This window comes from Lathamus discolor, chromosome Z (genome assembly GCF_037157495.1).
Source record: "Lathamus discolor isolate bLatDis1 chromosome Z, bLatDis1.hap1, whole genome shotgun sequence".
Classification (NCBI taxonomy): domain Eukaryota; kingdom Metazoa; phylum Chordata; class Aves; order Psittaciformes; family Psittacidae; genus Lathamus; species Lathamus discolor.
Genome location: NC_088909.1, coordinates 17,608,477 through 17,627,811, shown reverse-complemented (window position 1 = coordinate 17,627,811; position 19,335 = coordinate 17,608,477). Strand labels below are relative to the sequence as shown.

The 19,335-nt window shown below is 35.8% G+C and overlaps 1 protein-coding gene across 3 annotated transcripts in view; it reads right to left on the bottom strand.

Moving 5' to 3' along the window:
• Window positions 1-19,335, bottom strand: part of CHD9 (chromodomain helicase DNA binding protein 9) — a 101,595-nt gene that overhangs the window by 37,173 nt on the left and 45,087 nt on the right. For all 3 annotated transcript variants that reach the window (XM_065661312.1, XM_065661314.1, XM_065661313.1), the window contains exons 5-11: window positions 10,173-10,284; window positions 6,655-6,801; window positions 5,331-5,399; window positions 5,187-5,242; window positions 3,675-3,792; window positions 3,058-3,144; window positions 1,813-1,950 (exon numbers count right to left, since the gene is read on the bottom strand). In XM_065661312.1, the coding sequence (XP_065517384.1) occupies window positions 1,813-1,950; window positions 3,058-3,144; window positions 3,675-3,792; window positions 5,187-5,242; window positions 5,331-5,399; window positions 6,655-6,801; window positions 10,173-10,284 (727 nt within the window). The remainder of the gene's footprint in view (window positions 1-1,812; window positions 1,951-3,057; window positions 3,145-3,674; window positions 3,793-5,186; window positions 5,243-5,330; window positions 5,400-6,654; window positions 6,802-10,172; window positions 10,285-19,335) is intronic.

The following is a 19,335-nucleotide window of genomic DNA, read 5'->3' as shown; positions in this document are numbered from 1 at the left end:
TTATACAAGAAACTTCAAGAACGTATTAAGTTTCACTCTGGAAGCTCTAAGAACACCTGTCCTATAACTGAGTATTTGGGACTACCAAAATCCTCAAAGTCTTGAGTAAGGCTGGCTGCTGACACTACCCTGAAGCTGTATGGACAATCTGCACTGAGTTGCTGTGATCCTGCCCTTTTTAGCACTTGCGGTGGTCAACCCTGATCACTCAATCTCACAGTCGGCCGATTCAGGAAGCCAACACCAAGAACACAAACAAGTAGACTCATAAGTGGTTTAGTTCCCTGAATCAATTTCACCACGATATTGGATGGAAGACATTCTAAGCACATGCAAGATCATGATGCAAAGGACAGGATGAAACAGGCTGTAGCAGTATTACAATACATCATCATAATGTCCCTAGCAAGCTAACAGAAAGCTGAGAAGCTACATAAACACACATCAATTCCCAAGCCTAGAGACTCGACTGTCTGGCCATTAGCTTAGCAGGCAACTTAGCAGAGAAATTTTGAAGTTCTTGACTGATATGAGGCAGGATTTCTACTGGAAAACAATCTCCTGGAATAGCTTCTGTTTTGTACCTTGAAGAAACCCACACATTCAAGCGAAATTTTTTTAGTTATGAGCTTTTATGATCAGCTGCACTCCCCCCATTTCTCAGTTTTTATAAAAGCTTGCATTCACTCTAGACTCATGTGGCCTGATCTGCCAGCTCTGAATTTCAGAGTTGAATTTTGTATCCCTTTCTTGCCAATGTCAGCATCACCTGATACCCATCTCTGCACAGTACCTGCCCCTCCCCAGCAGCTGTGGCTTCCTCCCCTCTCTCAAAACACCCATCTGTCCACTCCCCCACAACAGGAGCAGCCACACTCCCACTCGCACGGCTGCTGTAATTGGTGGAGCCTGGAACAGAAAATACTTGTTGCTGATGCTAAGATGACTCTCAGTTGTACAGGTGCACTTTAGTTCTCTAGTCATCGTTTTCTCTCAAAGCCAAATATGGCAACAGAGAGGTATAAAAAGCCCTTCTTCCCACATGCCCAAATGGCAGGATTTAAAATAAATACTAGAAAAATTAACTAAATATAATGCGAACACGTTAATCGTGACTACTGTCATTATCCATAGATGGAAAAACTTAAAACCAAAGCCAACAGATCAGAACACTGTGAGTATTCATCAGTTGTATAAAATAAGTTAGAACAAGTGTGGTACTGCAACACACACGACACTTGTCCCACTCTGACAATGACACACAGGACTTCAAATAGAAGTATTTTGTTTTCTCCTGCTCTGTAAGACAGAAGATTCATAATTTACAGATAAAACACATTTTCTTTATTAGATGCATTTTTCTTCCTTTCAGCTAGCCATTTAGACAAGAAGAAAAATAAAAGCAGGAAGTAATTATGGAATCTGTTTGACAGATCTCGTTTGCCAATTTCCTTCAGTGTCAAAGCACAAGACTTAACCCTGTTTGTTATGTAAAGGATGCTTATATTCTGTTTCCTCCTTGTCTTAATAGTGTTTAGATTCTGTGATAGCCAGTTTCAATGTACTGCTCCTCACTCAAAGAAAGTTATAGCTATATAGCAACATTTTTCCCTAAACATTCTTTTTAACAGACTAACAGATTAAAGTATTTATCTATGCATACCTGAAAATATAATTTTTCATAGGTAACAAAACACAGAAAACCTTTACACAGAATGCCAATAAGCCTTATGTTTTAACACAGAAGTTTAAAGTTGAAAAAAAACATATCCAATTTGCTAAGACAGACAAGTAAATTAGGTGTAATTTTACCAATCTCCTGGAGTCAGGCCGGGAAGCTTGCAATTGTTCAAATTCTTCTATTTTTGCTTGATCTACATCTTCTTTCAGCTCCCACGTACTGTCTTCATATGGCAACGAACACCATTTTACTAAATAGTAAATAACAGGCTGCAGAAGAAAATTCTGAATGTTATCAGCTTTTAATTTAGTATACAGACTGCTAATATGCCTTAGTATTTGAGTAACTAGCTAGCATGAGAGCTGGGGACAGAAGCACATTTCTGATAATATTTAAAATACTGTATCTTGTTATCTGCTTACTTATCCTTGATTTCTCATACCCTGTTACTTGTTGTAGACCCCTGCAGTACTTTTTAATTCCGCTTATCCACAAGTAGATCTTTGTCTTAGGAAAGATAAATTACTACATTTGTGATGTTTGCCACATTTCCACAAACTAGCGTTTACTAGACTAGAGAGGTGCTACCCAGAACACTTCCTCCACTGTACAAACCAACCTACCTAAACCAAAGAACTTTCTTAAGTTTCAAAAACAAAGGTCTTCTCGTCAAAACAGAAAGCGTTACAGGTTGACCAGAATTTAGGAAAAGTCTCAAAAGATGGAACCAATGCAGATTATCTTATTTAAATTCAGTAAATAAATATCTTAAAATGAAATCAAATTTGAACTTCCACAATCTTGGGCAAAGTCTGATAACAATACGTGTTTTCCTAAAAAGTGTAATAACAGCAAATTTGCTGCATAGAATGAAAAATAATTTCAACTCTCAAACCTGCTTTAGGAAGATTAACACAGAAATCACTGGATAAAAATCTGCTCATTTTGCTGTCTAGAAGAACAAAATAAGCATCATAGCTATTCCCACAGACTTAATAAGCAACTGTCAGTTTTGTTCTCTGCCTGCTTCAGAGACTTTCTGAATTTAAGCCATTTATTTGCTTGATTTGTTTTTCAGTTTTCTTTAATTTTCTGATTTTATGTGTTTGTTCTGTAAGAGCCTTCCAGAAGAAGTACTTCAAGTACTATTGTATGACCTATTAATACCAATACAAATACAAGCCATTGGAACTCTTGATTTCTATTGCAAAATACATGACTAGCATAGCAAATGAGAAGATTGTCATGTATCATTAAAAATATTATGGAAGCTTGAAATCATTAAGGTGCTACTCTGAAATCTGCTAAAAAACCCCCACTGTTATCAAAAACTGCTTGGAGTTGTATCTTCTTCACTTGCTTTAAGATGTATTTACCTCACCAGTGTCCTTATCTTCACAAAGAGATACTTCTAATACCCGATCTACTTCAACATAGTCAGGATTAAAAGGTTCTTCTTCCATCTGCAATGCAAGAGCAGTAAGATCAGCAGAGAAACAAACAAAAAAAAAAAAAGCTGGTATATGACCATGTCTAATCATATGCAAAATGAATTTGGCAGTTGGAAACAACCAAAGCTTTTGCACTTTCATTTTTTAAGATACTCCCTCCTAGGTTTTTTTTTTGGCGATGGGCACTGAGGAGGTATCTGGCATTAAAATAGAAAATGCAGTCATTCAGGGATTAAGTGCTGTCTTGAAAGAGTCACAGAGTAGAGACACTAGCCCTACTAACAATCTTCCCCTCCTTACCACTTTTAAGTAGTTACCCTGTCACAATTTTAAGCATGCATGTCAGAACAGTCCAGCAACTCAGGAAGACCCTTCTTTTAAAATTACTTGAAACAAAAATAACCCAACCTGCTCCAACCAAAATCCCAACCCCAATGGCTAATTTCTACTGATCAACATCCAGCTGTTCTACTTACAAGCAAGCCCTTAATCACAATTTTAGAAGGAAAAAAAGCTTATTTAGTTATCTATTTCATACTCACATCTGCAAAAAAGTGAGCTCTTTGTGCTTGCCTTAGTTTGAATCGTTTTATTTTCTGCTGGATTCTTTTATCCTTTAAAAGCTGTTGTTCTGTGGCCCACTCACAGTGGAGATAAGAGCTAAAATTAGAGAGATTAACATCAATGTATTAGTGAAAGCAAAAGCTTACTATTTTTAATATAAAGTTAAAATAATCTATTTTATAAACCAGATTTTCCCTCTAAGAACACTTCATCATTTAAGACAGAATTCACTCTAAACATCAAAGATTTATTCTTCCAAATAATTGTCTTAGAGCATCTAGTTAAGGCAGTGCTTTTGGGCTAGGATCCATAGAATTCCGCGGATTCACAGATTTATTTCATGTGTCCTAAGAAGAGAAATGAGTGTATTTAAAGTGAGCTTAAATAAATCATGTTTAAAATTTGACAACTCTATCAGAAAGTAGCCAGAGATATAAAGTACTTAATATATTGGATCTTTTTCATATACTACATGTGAACATCTTTTCACAGGTACTGCTGCACTACACAGATGAGCCCATGGCAAAAAAGAACAGGTCATCAGATTGGGTTGGGAGAGAAGCACAAAGTAATAGCCAAAGGAAGGAGGGAAGCATGAGCACCAGTACCTATGCATCTTAACTGCATCCAAAGCAAGACTTTCTGAAGTCAGATTGGTTTGCCAGAAGTACAGATACCTCTCCCTCACTCCCCCCCTTTTTAATATGTTTTCATCACTTTTTAAGCTGTCTAAAGGAATGATAGAAATAAAGAAGGGCTACTGCTGGGTATTACCTATTCTCAGATGGAAAGACAGACTTTACCCTTTCAGAAAACAAGAGCTAAATGGTCTCCAGAAACATGTGAATCCAGAATCTCACAGGAATCACATCTATTAGCAAGAATCCAATGAAATTACTCACATATGTAGAACTGAAAAAGTGCTTGTATTTTCAACATTAAGAACTGTGTAGTGACAGTAAGTTAGGTATAAAATTTAAAATAGGAAAACATGGAAAAAAATCCTTTTCTTTATTCTTTTTTATTTTCTGCTTCTGACGTAAAATCCTTTCTATTGCTACGAGGTTTTTTTTCCTTTTTGAAACAGTAAGACCAACTCCTACATCAACCTCTCCTAAATGTATGACACTAAATCTAATATAGGTTCACAAAATAACTCTGATTTAAATTCATGAAATTAAAATTAGCCTGAGGCACATAGCCCCTGATGAATTTAATAAACTTGTCTTCTCTGAAAATTCTGTTCTTCTCGCAATAATGGCTGATATCTTATTGGTCAGTGCTGGTTTCACAATCCTGATAATTCTAAAGTTATTACTAAGGATGTAATACAGATTCTTAGCAATTTTAAGATTAAATTTGTAAAGAAAAATATCTAAAGATGACAAAATCTAGTTATAAATTAATCTTCAACAATACAAAACTTTAGAAGATGTATAAGGTACTTATTTTAGACAATACCTCCAATGAAACAACTTTTTAGTACTTACTAGTTCTTGTATTTTACAAAAAACTCTTCTGTTTCTACTGTCATCCCAGCAGATACCTAGGAAAGGAAATTCATGGTAAATGTTTAATGACAGATACAAACCGCTTTTTCAAATAAGCAGTTTTATCCCATGATAATCACTTACTTCTTTTTTTATTACCCTGGAGGATAAGATTTTGTCTACAATTGCTGCATCTTCTTCACTTGGATTTTCCTATAAATGCAGGAAAACAATAACAGAAATTGTAGTAAAAGCCCTCTCTTCAAACTGTTCAGGCTTAAAACAGGGAAAAAATGACATTATAAATTGCAGTAAATGTCCTCACTTCAAGCTGATCAGGCTTAATACCTTCAAACACAAGTGGCTTGTTAGAAGATCAACAATAAAGGTAAATTTGACCAGGAGTGTTCTCTTTAACAATCTGGAAGTAAAATTTAAAAGCCAGGTCTATATGCATGCTAAAGTACAGTAAGTTTGGCACTTCCAAAGAACATCAGATGCAGTGGTCACCTGCCAAACGCAATGTACAAGCAATGGTGATTGAAGCTTTCCAGACAAAGACTCACTGTGAATGACCTGCTGAGGTGACCTGATGCAGTGGACATAGCTAGAATTCCATTATAAAGATATGGAAAAATAAGGACTTTGGCAGACAGGCTAAAACAACAAAACCAAAAACAAAACCAGCATGTGTCAAACTCAATGTAATAGGTTTACTCTGAACACAGATAACAAACATGCTGCCAAATCAGGTAGACAAGGTCATGCCTGGGAATTCCAGCATGTCTTAGGTGTGACACAGATAAGGGTTACTTTGCTCTGCCAAGACTGAACCTGTGGTTCCAGGGATAAAGAGCTGATCTTTAAAGGTTGCTTCCAGTCAATAGTCACCTTCCCTGTACTCTGATTTGTTCTCAACCATGCTATCTTTCTCCTTCCTTAAAACTTTTGGCACTCCTAACATCTCATGAACACTTTTTCCCCTGTTTCTTACCTGCCACTTTATTTACCTAGAATGGCTCAACAGTAAGTTTGATTATCATAGCTGTAACAAGCTGAACAGTGAAGTGGAAACCCAAAGGGGGCAAAAAAAGAGAGGAGTTTCCTTTAAAAAAAAAAAACTCAATAAGCAGAGATCCCCATAGGCTCAAAGAATTTTATACTTCTCAAAGTCATAACAGTGGCATAGAGCTTCTTCATATGCCTACGCAGCCTAACACTATTTAAGATACTCCTAGTCTTAGTCTTGTCCTTAACTTTGGCTAGGTCAACAAATGTTTAGAACAGAAAATCATAAAAAAGTAATAAGCAATTTCTTCGAGTTTTCAAGATACTAGCAAGATGCCACATTAAATAAACCATTACTTAGTAATAGCAATGTTTTCCTTCCAAGTTATGACCTTCATTCACTGAACTACTGGAGACAAATGGAAAGTTCCCACTACAGACCAAGCTAATTTTCACTTACAACAAACAACTGTAAAGGCTGTTCAGCAGGTAAAGGGGCAGAATTCTTTTTCATTTTCGCAGAAACTTTAGCTTCTTCTTCTGATTGTTTTCCTTCTCCTTCTTCTGCATATTTTTTCCTTTTAACTTGACGATTTGATCTTCTCTTCTGCATGCAGCGGGGGAGGGTGGGGGAGGGTGGGGGTGCGGGGTGGGACAGGGGAGAAAAAAAAGAGATTTTACCAAAAACTGCCTCTAACATGAATTGCAAGTCTGGGGGCACTCTAAGTAATACTTTAGATACATCTAAAACTAAATGCCAATATTTGGTAGAAAACATGAAGCATGTGAATCACAGAGGGACAGAAGTAGCCATACACTATTTGTGATAAATGACTCCCCCTCCCCTCCCATTCCATATAAACATTTGATGCTTATAATTTTTAGAGTTCAAAAAGCAAACATGGAACAATATTTTCACAGCATGGAAACAAAGCTGATATATAACAGATCTCCCATAGCATCAGTAGTTCAACAGCAATTTCATAATGCAGTGTAACAGCAGTGTGTTAACATCCAATTCAATTATCCCAGTGAACAACAAAACATGCTGAAGTGTCCCTACCAAACACCAGCACTATCAAAAAAATCATGAACATTTTCATTAGATCATATTGAACAGATTGCTGATTTGATGGCTAATGAAGCTTTTTGCTTGCTAATGTATTTGTTTTCTCCTCCACGTTAATCAAACTTAACAGCAGTATTCTGCTTACTTTGCGGTTTCTCTCTAATTTTCCACTCTTATTTCTGCAAGAATCTGAGGACACTAAGTTCCAGCTGGAGAAATAATGTTCAGTCTAAGAGAGCAATTCCTCCTGACTCACTGTTTAAGTTCCAAGAACTTAGATTATTAGGATACTGCATATCCTTTCCACTCCTCAGTACCAATGTATTTAACCATGAGATTAATTCATAAGTTTATTGGGTAAGTAATGATAGCAGAATCAAACTAGTTAGCTACTGCTTAAAAATACTGCAATCTGCTTTTGAGAATTATCATTACAAAAATTAAATCAGCAAAATAAAAGAGTCTACAAAATAAATTAATTCTGTTGTGCTACATGGCAAAGCATATTTTTAAGAAGGTGCCACTGCTGGTTGCAATACACTGCAGTAATCAGTTAGGAGAAAAGTTAAGTTGTGAATAGAACAAAACCCCAAACCCTGTAGTCATACTGGCTTCTTCAGAGCAGATATTAAGGAACAGGAAGATTGCAGCAAAGGAACTTTCTTCCTGACTGTTAAATTCAGCCATTGGTCTGGCTATGTTTTAACAACTACATGTTGTAGGTAGTTGTTAAAACAAGTGGAGTTGTTAAAAAAAGGTAGAGTAGTAACAGTAACATACACAGTAAAAATCAAAACCAGGCATCACCATTCTTCTGTAGAAGCTGAGTATGTGGAATGACTCAACCAGCTTTCCACAATAATGTAGCCAGACTAGCTGTTCTTCACTAAAAAGTGATTGTCTGTCACATTATAGCTAAATCAACAACAGTCTGCTGACAGTAGATTTTCATTTTTTTAAGTGCCAGCTAACAGGAGCAATGAAAAATGATGTATGAATTACAAAAAGAAGGATTAAGAACGAGGTTCAAGTTTTATTCATTATTTACTGACTTTTTCAAAACCTAATGAGGCATTAACAGGTGTTTTCAATCCTTCTCATGATGACTTTTCTTGAAGTGTTAAGTGATTAACAAATCATCAATAGCTGAATGTTGTCTGACATATTAATACATAACCCGAGTTGTTTGAAAAAAACCCTTTGTATTTCCCTAAGCTAAGAAGCATGGTTATAAAAAAATGCTCTAAAGAACACAAGAAATAAATCAATGTATTTAAGGAAGACACTTCCTGGGAAACTAAACATACAAAATGAATTACAGGAAAAAAACCAACCAAAAAACCTAAAATTGCCCCCCTGAGCTTAGAAACAGACAGCTATTTGCAATAGGAAAAGAAAATAATGAAAATGTTCTAGAACTAGAGGGAATGAATCAGTGAAACACAGCAACTTACAACTTTCCTTTTATGCTTCTCCCAAACTCCTTTGAAGACAGACAGTGCAGTGGTGTGATATTCAGCAGTATCATTTTTTCTATCCCATGCCACCCTGTATTCTCTCTACCCACTGTTCCCTTCACACCAGATCACTCAATTTGATGATATTCCCTGTCTAACCACACTAGAATTAAAAACTACCCTTGTCATGCTAAAACTCAAATATTCAAAACACCAAAAGCAATGACAAAAAAAAAAAATTATCTTCAGTCTTTTGTATTGTATTTTTAGCCTACAAATGTATACCTCATTACAGAGCACTACTGATAAGTTACAGCACTTCAGAACAACCAAACCTGCTGTCAGCTCCTTCGGTGTACTGAACAGACTTTCGATACCAAGACAAACTCCCTGAGAAATAAATAAACTCAAGAATCCTTCCAAGTAACCTCTACTTAGAGAAAATACCACTTAAGTTAATATAACATCATTCTGGAAAAAGGCTTCTGATCCTTTTTCCTCACAGCGTTATCATCTGTGAAATAGTAAAGGTCAACTCGGTATCTCGTAATTGTTTTCTGACATTATAATCAAATAATGCAATTAATTTTTACTCAACCTTGTTATGAATATTGATTTAATCTCCGCGGATGTCACAGGACATAAAACTGTGTACTTACACATATACCCTTACTTTTAATGTATTTTGCCCTAAAGGAAGAAAGCTATAATTCTGCTACTAACATACACATAAATAAGAAATAATCTCATATTCATACTTTTTTGTGCATTGTTTTTGTAAATAATTAGCTAGGCTACTATTATATTAGAGCAATGCATAAAATAAATGCAGGAAAAAAGTTATAAGGCAGATAATCCTCGAGGGAATGACTCCACCACTTTGATTCTTCATCTGGTACTTCTCCTTTAGAAGTCTTACACAAGCAACTAGAGCCTATCGGTGTATTGATCATTGTTCCCTTCAGATCCAACACCCTAAGAAAACAGTTCTTTATGTTTCTACAGAAGCAGAGCACAGAAAAAAACAGTAAAGTCTGAAACCAGCCTTTTAAAGTGTTCTCCAGAGCCAGTTTTAACTGAAAAATATTCCTTCTATTAGGCATTCTCTGCATTCTCTCCACAAAGTCAGCCAAAGCAAAGATCAGGTCTAACTACCAGCTCAACAGGTGAGTATTTACTGTCTCAAATCTATGGACTTCTGTACTAAAATTAAACAAATACAAGCAGGGTGCTGATGTCCCATTACAGACAGGGGACTCTAAACTGTAGGATTTTCTGATTTTCAACTGGGATAAGTAGCTTATAATGTGAAGTTCTACCTATGAAAAAGAGCAGTGAGAGAGGAACTGTCACTGTGTCAAAAGGAGTGTAACTTTTGGGAAGTGAGTGGAGGAAAAGACCTGTAGAAGTAACAACACAGAAATTTAGAAGGGAAAAATTCTGAAGATTTACCTGTGAGTCTTCATCTTTCAGTGCCCGCTGTGTAGTGTGCTTAGCATCAGAAAACTCATCTGAAGATTCGTTTTTTCTTTTCTGCTTCTTACCCAGTGTGATGATTAGCTTTCTGTTAGGAAAAAAGCCCAACATCTAAGTGAATGCCACATACTAGCCTACTTCACTTCAAGATTAAAAAGCAACATCACATCCACTATCAATTCCCTTATGCTTCTTAATATAAAACTCAGGAAGCACCACTATCTGAAATATGTGCCTCACAACAAAAGGTACAACTTTATAGAAGGCAGTATTTTATACTACTGTTACTGAGTTTCTCTACAGGCAAGCAGTTAGCACTGAAAATTCTTCTGTTTCATACACATTTTAAATCCGTAAACGCACAAGAGATGCCAAATCCTGTACTTAAACTAACTGACAATAGTAAACTATACAAAGTTAGCATAAACACCATCTGCAGATGAGGACAGTGTATCATTCATATAAACCATTTGCCAACTGCAAAATACACCTTCTCTTACAGAAAACAATTAGCTATGAATAACACGCTAACATTACTCAGAGCTTTCTGACATACAGAACTTGCATGTAGGTAAGTCATTCAACGGTAAAAATGAGAGAATTGCATGAATCCTTTAAGCCCCCCAAAAAATAAAAGTCAAAAAGAACCTATTTTCAAAACTCTGTAGTTTTAGCTCCAAGAAAGCTTAGAACTTCTCAGAATAAATTAAGAAGCAACAATGTGCTGAATAGTTGTATTCTGATGAAAAAGCAGCAATTATCTCTTGTAAAGATTTAAAGGTTATACTGTAAATCACAATACCAACAATTTGTTTTTAACTAAAGGGTATCAAAATATTTATTTTTTCATATTTGAAATGTGCCAAATACGCCTCTTGAAATATGTTTTCAGTGACTTAAGAATGATGACAAGCTATCCAATAAAATCAGATAAAATGATGTCCTTAAATATGTATTTTATATAGTATCTAAGCATCATATCTGTGAAATAGATAATGCTCCAGCAAACAAACCTGTTTTTGCCATTTTATAGAACAAATGAAAGTCTTTAGACTTTATACAGACAATATAAGTTCTTTTACACCGAAGCAGCATAAATACAGTGATCACCTAAAAACCCACTGATGAGAAAGTAGTGGTTGAAACACTTCTATCTCATTTGCTTCTCTTTGGACATGTCCAAACAGAACTATCACATGCTACACCCAAACGAACAGTTCACACAGCAAAGGAAAATCTTAAATCACAGAAATCTTATGGAAACTTTAAGCAACATGGCGTACAGAAGACTACAGGCATATTTTCAGAAACAATTAACAATTCCATTGGTTTTTAATAATTAACCACTAGGTATGTTCAGTGGAAAGGCTTAAAAAAAAAAAAACCCCAAACGTTTTCCACTTCTACATTTTTTACTTCTAGTACAAAGTGAACGGCACTAGCAAATGCACATGGAAATGAAGCTGCAATAAGCACAATCACAGATCTGCTTGTTCACAGAGCTGCTTGTTCAGAAGTAAATTCTGATCCTCAAGTCCTTATTAGGTGTGTCCCCAGTTTAATTATTCCTTAGAAAACATGTTTCATAATTGCAGGACATACAATTAACATATTGGTTTCCCTACTGTCTTCAGTAGTTTGTTGTCTGTCCCCCCACCCCTCATTTTTAATGTCCCATCAGTTGTGGTTTTTTGATTGTCTGTTTTTCAGCTGTGGTTTTTTGGGGTTTGGTGGTTCCTTTCTTTCTTGTGGTTTTTTTTTGTTGTTTTTTTTTTTTTTACTATTGGAATATCAGGTATTTGTCTAATATGACTCTGGTGATGGACTTCAATAAACCACATTTTCGATTTTTATCTCACTTTGTTTCATGGAATTTACGTGTTACATCAGCACTTGTCACCTAACCTATTCCGAAGTGATGCAATCAAGGCACACTGTGATTGAACCTCTGAGATTGTTAAATGGAATTGTGGATGCTAAAATTTAACACGGATTTAAAGGCAAACCTGATAAACTTGAGTGAGAATCTTCTGGAAGGCTGGTGTCTCTTCCACAAAGTTCCTTTTTTGCATCTTTGAAATTTGGGAAAATATTAAGAAGTATCATGTATGTTTTCCCTGCCTTGAATTCTTTCCATTGCAGCTGCTTCTGGCCGTTGCTGGAGAGAGGACAATAGGCCAGACAAAACTCTGGTCTCAGCTGGATAGGAACTCCTCTAAGCTTTGGCCACATGTTAAGTGTAACAAATTGTGCTTATCTGTACCTGCCCATTCTTGATCTTTTAATTTAAAGAACTGGACATAGAACATATTCAATCCAGTGAACTCACACAACATAGTTTTTAAATTATTATTTTTTGACCAATAAATAAGGCTCAAAGTCTTCTCTGATTTGGAGCAAAGGCATTAAAGGCCTGATGCACGTAAGGCATGTAGAGATGACTGTGAATGTGATACACATTTTGATTTTTAAGCGAACAAAAGACTACTAGCAACAAAGAAAAAGGATACTTTCATCAAATAGGTGTTGAGATGTAAGTCAAGCTGGAAGGGATCTCTGGAGAACATCTGGTCCCTACTCAAAGCCAACTTTATCCAACATAGAATTCTTTTATGTTGCTGAATTCAGCCAAGCTCTGCTTGTCTCTAAGGCTGACACCTATTCCAAATTTTGATCCTCTTTTGTGTAATGTTTTATTAAAATGCTGCATAAATGCATGGTGCTATGGTTAAGCATTTGTATCTGTGCAACCATAGTTCATCCTCATGTTGTGCACTACTGCCTAATATTTTAGGCTCAGGTTCCTTTCGGATTTGAGAAACACAGTATTAATGAAGGTCGTGACTATTTTTCTACAGATTGTAGTGGCATCCACTGAATAGCAGAAGATTTTAAGGACCTTCTGTTTTAAAACAGATTGTGATTGTAGCTCTAGCTACATCTTTCTTTGCACAATTTTTCCTCTCCTTCTCTGTAGTCGTAATCTCCTCTTGTGTTCATCTCTCATTCTGCCCCTGAAGTCTTACACATAATATTCCATTTCCCTGTCAGCTTTTGTGCCTTATCTCCAGCTTGTATTCACTACCCCCCCCACACACTTCTCTTCACAAGCATCTCCCTGAAATTTCCTTAACATCTCTAGATGATGCAGATCAGAATGTTTCCTCCTCTATATGGATACGGTGCCAGTGAGAGGAGTAAATGCAATTTCACTTCTTTCTGATCCCGTGCCCAGAGCCACAATGCTCCTTGCTATCAAAAGTTGCTGAAAAGCAGTATGGTGCTAAAGTCATGCATTTCTATTAGTAAAAATGCAATCTGCTCATATTTTGGCCAAAAACCTCTCAAAATCTGCTATGTGAAAACAATAATTTTCAGAAGCTTGTAAACTGGATCAATTCTGTGAAATTTTTTTCACTGAGAGAGCAAGTCCTCTTGCCAGTTTACAAATTTCTATACGGAAGCATAAAGATCTTGGCTAAAATCCCTTTTTCCTCTCTGAAACAAACTGTTCTGAACAGAAACTATCTATTCTGTTTCTATGAAAAGGAAACAGCACGCTGTAGACAGAGAATAAATAGTAACACTAGACTCCATTCCAATTGCACTTACTCTCTCGCCTTTTAAAATTTAAAATGTATCTCATCCCATATTATCTAGAAATACTTAAACAATTAGCGTAGATTTCTTCAACATATATTTCCTTCTCTTTTAACAACAAAACAAAGATGTTGAGAGACTCATATAAACAGAAAAGGCTCCAAAGAAGCTATCTCATGAGCCATTAGTGCTTTTGATCCTTAGCATAAGCTTCCTAACATGGTTTAGATCACAACTGAAAGAATTAAAAGCATCAAGCAAGACCACCAGGAATCACTATGTGAAGAGCACTGCAATTTCTCTCTTTTAAATTAAGAATCAATAATAGCAGATAGCAGAGAATGTGATGGGCGAATTGTCTGCACATTGAACACCTTGAGAATTATAAAGGACAATTTTCAAAGCCTTCCAAGTTAGTGAATATGAGGAAGGATTAAAGACGAGGGAAAAAAAAAAACCACCAGCAAATATGAAATACACATCAGACATGCAAGAAATAGTAAGTATTGCTGGCTTTCAATGCATGCCTTTTAACACATCATTTTACTCCCATTTTCCCAAAACAGAGGATACCAATTGACTCTTTATTAACATCCAAAGCCACTTCCCAGATATTTTAATTTGTAGTCAAAGCATTTTGTTATATTACCAGCAATAAAACTCCTACGTCATCAACAGTGTAAGTATTTATCACTAAAAACTTAGCTAAAAATCTACCTATTAGCAAAATACAAAAGCAGATATGCCCTTGACAAGATTGCTTATCTTTTTCAAATGAGAGTTGAACTGGTGCTATAAAAACAGTTCCTCTTATCCTTTTAGCATATGTTTAATAAATACTACTAACACACTAATATTAGCCACTGTCTCCTTCTCCAATTATATTTCAAATTAGTAACTGCTGGATTGCACACAGATTTTTAAAACACTCCTTCAGTCAAGAGCCATTTCATGCTCATACAACATATATAATAATGCAAGAGAACAAACAAGTGTTTGGTTAGCTGTTCAGTAAGACCACACTATTTTGCATTCATACATTTTGCAGTAGTAACTTAAAATTATGTCACTTAAGACCTAACTTACGCATCAAAACTAGAATCTGGGAGCAGAGAAAATGCCATCAGGGAGTCACAGCTCAGGACATGCAAAGATATCATAGAATGGTTTGGGCTGGAAGGGACCTTAAATTCCATTTAGTTCCATCCCCCTGACACAGGCAGGGCCACCTTCCACTAAATCAGGTTGCTCCAAGCCCCATCCAACCTGGTCTTGAACACTTCCAGGGATGTGGCAGCCACAGCTTTCCTAGGCAACTTGTACCAAGGCCTCACCACCCTCATAGTAAAAAGCTTCTTCCCAGAAGGATGATAAAATCTGGAATTTGTATGCCATTTCTGATCATGACAGAAGCTGTTTATGACATAACAGATCAAAAGATTCAGGGAGCATCTCTTCCCTTTGAGTACAGATCTATTAGCCAACCCCTGCCTTACTTACACAAAACATAAAAAACAACTCACAGTGTCCTGCCTTCTGTAAAATTCACTTCAAGTTCTAGGCATTTAAACTTAAATGATACAGAGGCAGCAGAATCACTTCCTTCCCCCATTCTGTCAGGGTCTTGGGTCCTAAAAATGCTCTTGCAAACAAAACATGTGAGACCTACTCCAAGTCAACGAGGACATTTACTTATTTGAACAGTAAACGGGATCATATACTACTGGCTGATTACATTACTACATAATTTAAGGGTTAATAAAAACGACCAAACCCCACCGTTGTTCTAGCACATGAAAAAATACGGCAATTTCTGATAACAGGAAATGGTTCTGAACTTAAGGACTACCACCCAGAATTAAACTGAAAGTAAAATTCTTAGGATTTGGGTGATATATTTATTTGAACTATGTGGTGATAAAAAAAATCCCCAAAACCTAAATCTAATCTACTGATATTGTCCTTTATATCACCGGTGCAGAGCTGCTGCTTTTCATCAGAGCCATGATATTTAATTTTATGTTTGAGTAGGTGGAAATACATAGAGAGCTATAAAACCTAAATGCCAATCTACTTTTTTGAACAACAGAACCTTCACAAATTCGTAATTCTTCTATCCTTCACATGAAGTACAAGAAGTAGACTTTTTAGTTTAAATATGCATAACCTTAAATGGAAGAAGTAGAATTACAATCAGTTAGAAAAAGCTTATAAATGGAAACAAGTTCTACGCAAAATAGGGTTTAAATAGATTCCTGAACACCAGTGCATCTTGGTAAATAGCCAGGATATGAAAAGTGGTTCTGCAGTCCTCAAAAAATTGTAAAGTAAGTTAATTTTAAAGAATCAACTTGATCAGTAATCAATGCATAAAGCAAACTGGTTAGTTTGTAACACTGAATATAATACACACGCATTCTTCTAATAATTTCTGTCATATGCTTACAATGCTTTTGGCAGTAAAAGGATTTAGTCCCTGATCTTCACCAATGCTTATGTCACAGAAACCTTACCAATTAGTGAATCCAGTTCTAAACCATCTAACTGAAATTAACAGGCATCAATTCTTTTGAGTGTAACAGGTCAGAGGATTAAAAAACTCAATGACCACCTTTAGAAAGAAAGTACAGCCTGCCTAGAAAGTAACTGCTAGTAATTTCTAACAAGCAATAAGCTGGGAAAAAATCACGCTTTAATTTTTTTCTGTACATACATATCAGAAGAATCACTAAGGAAAATGTAAACAGTTAATAACATGAATCCCCAAACACATACCTACCATATGCAGTGAGCAAGGAAAACAATCAAGATGGTTTAAAAATCATCTCGTCCCTTAAACTGAGATACAGAAGTGAAAATTCATCTTTATGATAGATGAGGGATACTCAGTTTCAGTAAAAGCTGTAAGGTATGACATTTATAAGGGTTTTTTAATGTATTTGTTTGTTTTTTAGCTGATTGCTACCAGGCAATTTCATCAAGGTCTGTTCAGCAACTAGTGTTTTGTGTTTCAGCTCCACCAGAGCAGTGGAGTAGATCATTTTCACAGATGGCCAACTGTGTAGCTCTGCAAATCCTCCTCAAGAGCAATACAGGATGTGCTACACAGATGGAACCCTTGTAGGATCCCAGCAAGGTTTATGATCACGATCTAAATAAGAGTATACTGTTTGATTACTGGACTACAGAAAGTACAGTTGTGCTAACACTGGATAGCCTAGTTTTGATGCTAGCAGATATGTGAAAGATCAGATTAAAACCAGTCTCCAAAAACTTCTCAAAAATGTATTTGTTCATAGTTTCTGCTGTTGCAGCTCTATGCTTGCCTGCAACTCAAACAGGAGTCACCTGAAACATGCATCTGACCTCAGACCTTCCAAAATACACACAATCACACCTCCTAAACCGGGCTATCTCTTGGAATCCAAACTGAACCAGCATATTTAACAGTTACTGCGAGTTAAATATGCTTGTTATAGAAAGCACTGAATGAAACTAATCATCTGGGATGGACATACCATAGTGAAACTCCTACAAAGGGAAAGCAGATGCACTCAAACCCAATTATCCACCACTGTTAAAAACACATACTTTGCTTATGCTTTTTTACAGTAGATCTTTCTTGGCTGCAAAGTTTCAGTCATGATTTTATTGCTTATAGAAGAACTGCAGTTGATAACAGTTTAGAACAATTGGAAATTGTTTATAGACCTTTTTAATCATGAGGTGGGAATTCTTGCTTCCTGCTTAAATGCAAGCAATGTCATATATACAACTTTGCCTTTTTTTCTTTTTTTTTGCAAATTTTTCTCCTTATTGAGTAAAAAAGAAACATAAATAGAATTTTTTTCTCTTCCGATTTTAAACCTCCTGATTTCCAAAATAAACAAAAACTTTTCATAGAGTTGAGGTCCTCCTTTTCCCTTCTTCCTTAATATAAGCACTTAAAGGTATTTCTGAAGCATTGTAAATATTTTTCCCCCAGATTTCTTCCCGAAGATTTAGAGTTTGTTTTGAGATAAATGAGAAAATCAGCGTAGCAATCCACACATTTAAAACCCCTATTCTATTTTGACATAATAATTTCCAGGACATGCTAAGATGCTTTAAGAAATATTTTCTTAGGAATGCAAGTAGAAAAAAACCTTTACAAGAATTGCTTGGCTTTCTAAACCCCTTATTAGTTCCTGGATTTATTTCATTTTGTTCTTCTCTAAATAAAAAAAGATTTTATTAATTGCACGATTTTTCTTAAACCACCTTTGAAAAGATAAGTATAGCCATTCTCAAGTAAATATTCTTCTCGTGTAAGATCAGTAGTTACATCTGCACAGAAAACAGTCTGCTGAGATTATTCTTTTCCACAAAATCAAGGCCTTTCTTCAATTACTACTCTTTGCTAGATAGGCAACATTTAATGTATTTACATAAATAATATAAAACAGTGCTAGCACAACATAACAATATGAAGCTGTTTGGATACAAAAATGAAGTACGTGGATGCCTCAAAGCACTTGATTTACTGCTGTGCATCAAAACACACAAATTCTGTGCAATCTGTAATATGTGGTTCTAGAAGACTCCCTGCACTGCTTTTTAACAGGATCAGACTACCAAATCATTAGGTATGTGTTCCATGTAGTTAAAACAACACCTGGCAGCATGATTAAGCTAACAAAGTGCTACTGAGGCATTAGCTAATTAAACAAGTAAATAAAGGGGAGGCAAACCTCCACAGCCCAACACAGCATTATGACAAGTTGACCATAATTAAATAGGAGTCTCCCTGCTACCTTCAGTGTACTTGGGATCAAGCACAACTATTATGGTTTAAAACATAGTTTGAGAAAAAGCTCTTTCTCAACTGATGCTGTGTCATGAAAGCGCAAAAACTGATCCTAAGCCATGTGCACAGCTATGTATTTCATGAAGACAAAAAAAATGCTTAAGTATAAATCAAAAATAACAGTTCATTTCACTTTTCTGATTAAAACCAATAAAAATATTATGGGAACTATGTCTTATATCATAAGGATAATATTTTGGCTTGTTTTGTAAATTATCTGAAAGAATGTATAGGAAACGCACCAAGAGCAATTCACACGAATCTTCAGGAAACTGACCCTAGATGACTAACAGAGTGTAAGTTTTCTGCTTAGACAGACCCACAAAATATCTGTTATAGAATGTAAGTAAATTCAAAAACATGAAAGTGACATCAGCCATGGAAGTACACATCCAAAATCCCACTTTAAACAAGATGGAGGTAAAAACAAAAAAAAAAAGGAAGCAGTATTTAGTGCACTAAGGAACACCATGAGCAGCATTCATGTGCCAACCCATAGCCAGAAAAGAAAGAAATTAAGGCTATGAAAGTTCATGTTAAGTGTCAAGTTTAGATCCTTTACAGTACAGGACAACTTCTAAAGGAAGTTGTTTACTTCACACATGTAAGGAAAGCACTGATGTCTAGATTAAAAAAAAAAAAAAAAAAAAAAAAGAAAATGCAGAGAAATGGGCTGATTAAAAGAGCATTCAT